Genomic DNA, 1,544 nt, shown 5'->3' on the forward strand with positions numbered 1-1,544 from the left:
GGGATTCATCCCGGGTCGGGTCGGGTCGTGACAGTATATATCTTCAATTGATATAGTCAAAAGTTTTATAAATCAATTTTAGCATAGAAATACTTTGGAGGGCAGGGAGTTGATCGATCCTATGGATTCTATAAGAGTAATGTTTTTTTTTTATTAATGTCCCTATTATTAATAAATTGTTCTAATTATGTAAGATGAATGATGTGAGATCGGATTTGTTTGAGCCTCAAAGCATGCAGTTTATAAATGACCTTATAAAAAATGTTGTGAAAGGGAGATCAATCTATGTCATAAGTAGAAAGACATCTAATGTGTAATTGTATGGGCACTATTATGATAATATACAAGGGTATCAATTTCGGGTCACGGGTCGGGTTCGGGTCGAATCCAAAACTAACCCAATACTATTCGGGTCAGCCATAACCCGACCCATTTTACAAACGGGTCTGTTTTTCAGACCCGAACCCGACCCGCTTCGGGTCCTGTTCAACTCGACACGATCTGAATGACCCGTTACCGATTGCTAGTTTTCGAGTAAAAAATGGGTCAATCTCCAATTTTTGGGTCAAAACGGGTCAATATCGGATTTCCGGGTTAGAATGGGGCTTCGGAAAAAACCGGTCAATTTCGGGTTTCTGGGTCAACCCGACCTGATTTTTAAAACGGGTCAATTTGTTGAACCCAAACCCAAACCATTTCGTGATCAGGTTGACCCTAAACCAGAATATTCGGCTTGGGTTCGTGTCGAATTGTTGGGTCGTGTCAAATATTGACACTCTTAGTTACAAAGAAGAACGAATGCTCTGAGCCGGGTGATTCATCTTTACTAAATAAGTTAGGAATCTTTGATACCTTGATCAATAAAGGGAGAGACAAGCATTTGCTAAGCATCATAGAATATATATATAATTAGCATCTAAGTTTCCACTAGAACAAAGCAAGAATCAGATTGTGCACTCAACAATTTAGGAACTTCTGAAACAATTTCCTGCAAGAAACTAATTTTAACGTCAACTTCCACCATTTTACAAAAGCAACAGATGAAGAAATAAGCACACTACATTCTCTTAAAAACAGAAAATTTAGCTTAGATACACATTATAAGATGAAAACATAAAGATGATTATTTTTTCTTGCTTCAGACACAAGAATTATTCAAATCTCTGAGCTGATCCTTACACTTAGTGAGCTTGTCATTGACCCTTAATATCTGCAACCTTTCTTATTAGAAAACATAGAAGCTATCATAGGAAGCAATGCCCTCTTGTTTTTATTCTTCTTTCTTATTTCCGGTACTTGCCTATCTGAAAGGAGATGTTCAGAGCTTAAGAACCGCCCTGAAGATGGTGGATTGTTGAACTTGGCATATTTCTTGCTCTGAAATTCTGAAACTTGGTTGAGAATAGGCATTGAATTCTCTACAAACTTGATTTTCTCAATCTCCAAGTCCATAGTCATTTCTCTTTGTCTAGCTTTCAGTTGCTTTAGTTCAATCTTTGTCTTCTCGAGCTCTTGAATGAGAGAGTTGAGGTAGTTTACCGTTT

General features: G+C 37.4%; 1 protein-coding gene across 1 annotated transcript; it reads right to left on the bottom strand.

Moving 5' to 3' along the window:
* Positions 1-994: 994 nt before the first annotated feature.
* LOC110101479 (WEB family protein At1g75720) lies at positions 995-1,444 on the bottom strand (the record flags this gene model as incomplete). Its single annotated transcript, XM_020829395.2, is given in 1 exon segment — positions 995-1,444. A coding segment is annotated over 1 exon segment (241 nt), but the record flags the coding sequence as incomplete, so codon positions are not given.
* Between the last annotated feature and the right edge of the window lie 100 nt (positions 1,445-1,544).

The sequence above is a fragment of the Dendrobium catenatum genome, unplaced genomic scaffold (genome assembly GCF_001605985.2).
Source record: "Dendrobium catenatum unplaced genomic scaffold, ASM160598v2 original_scaffold_247099, whole genome shotgun sequence".
NCBI lineage: Eukaryota > Viridiplantae > Streptophyta > Magnoliopsida > Asparagales > Orchidaceae > Dendrobium > Dendrobium catenatum.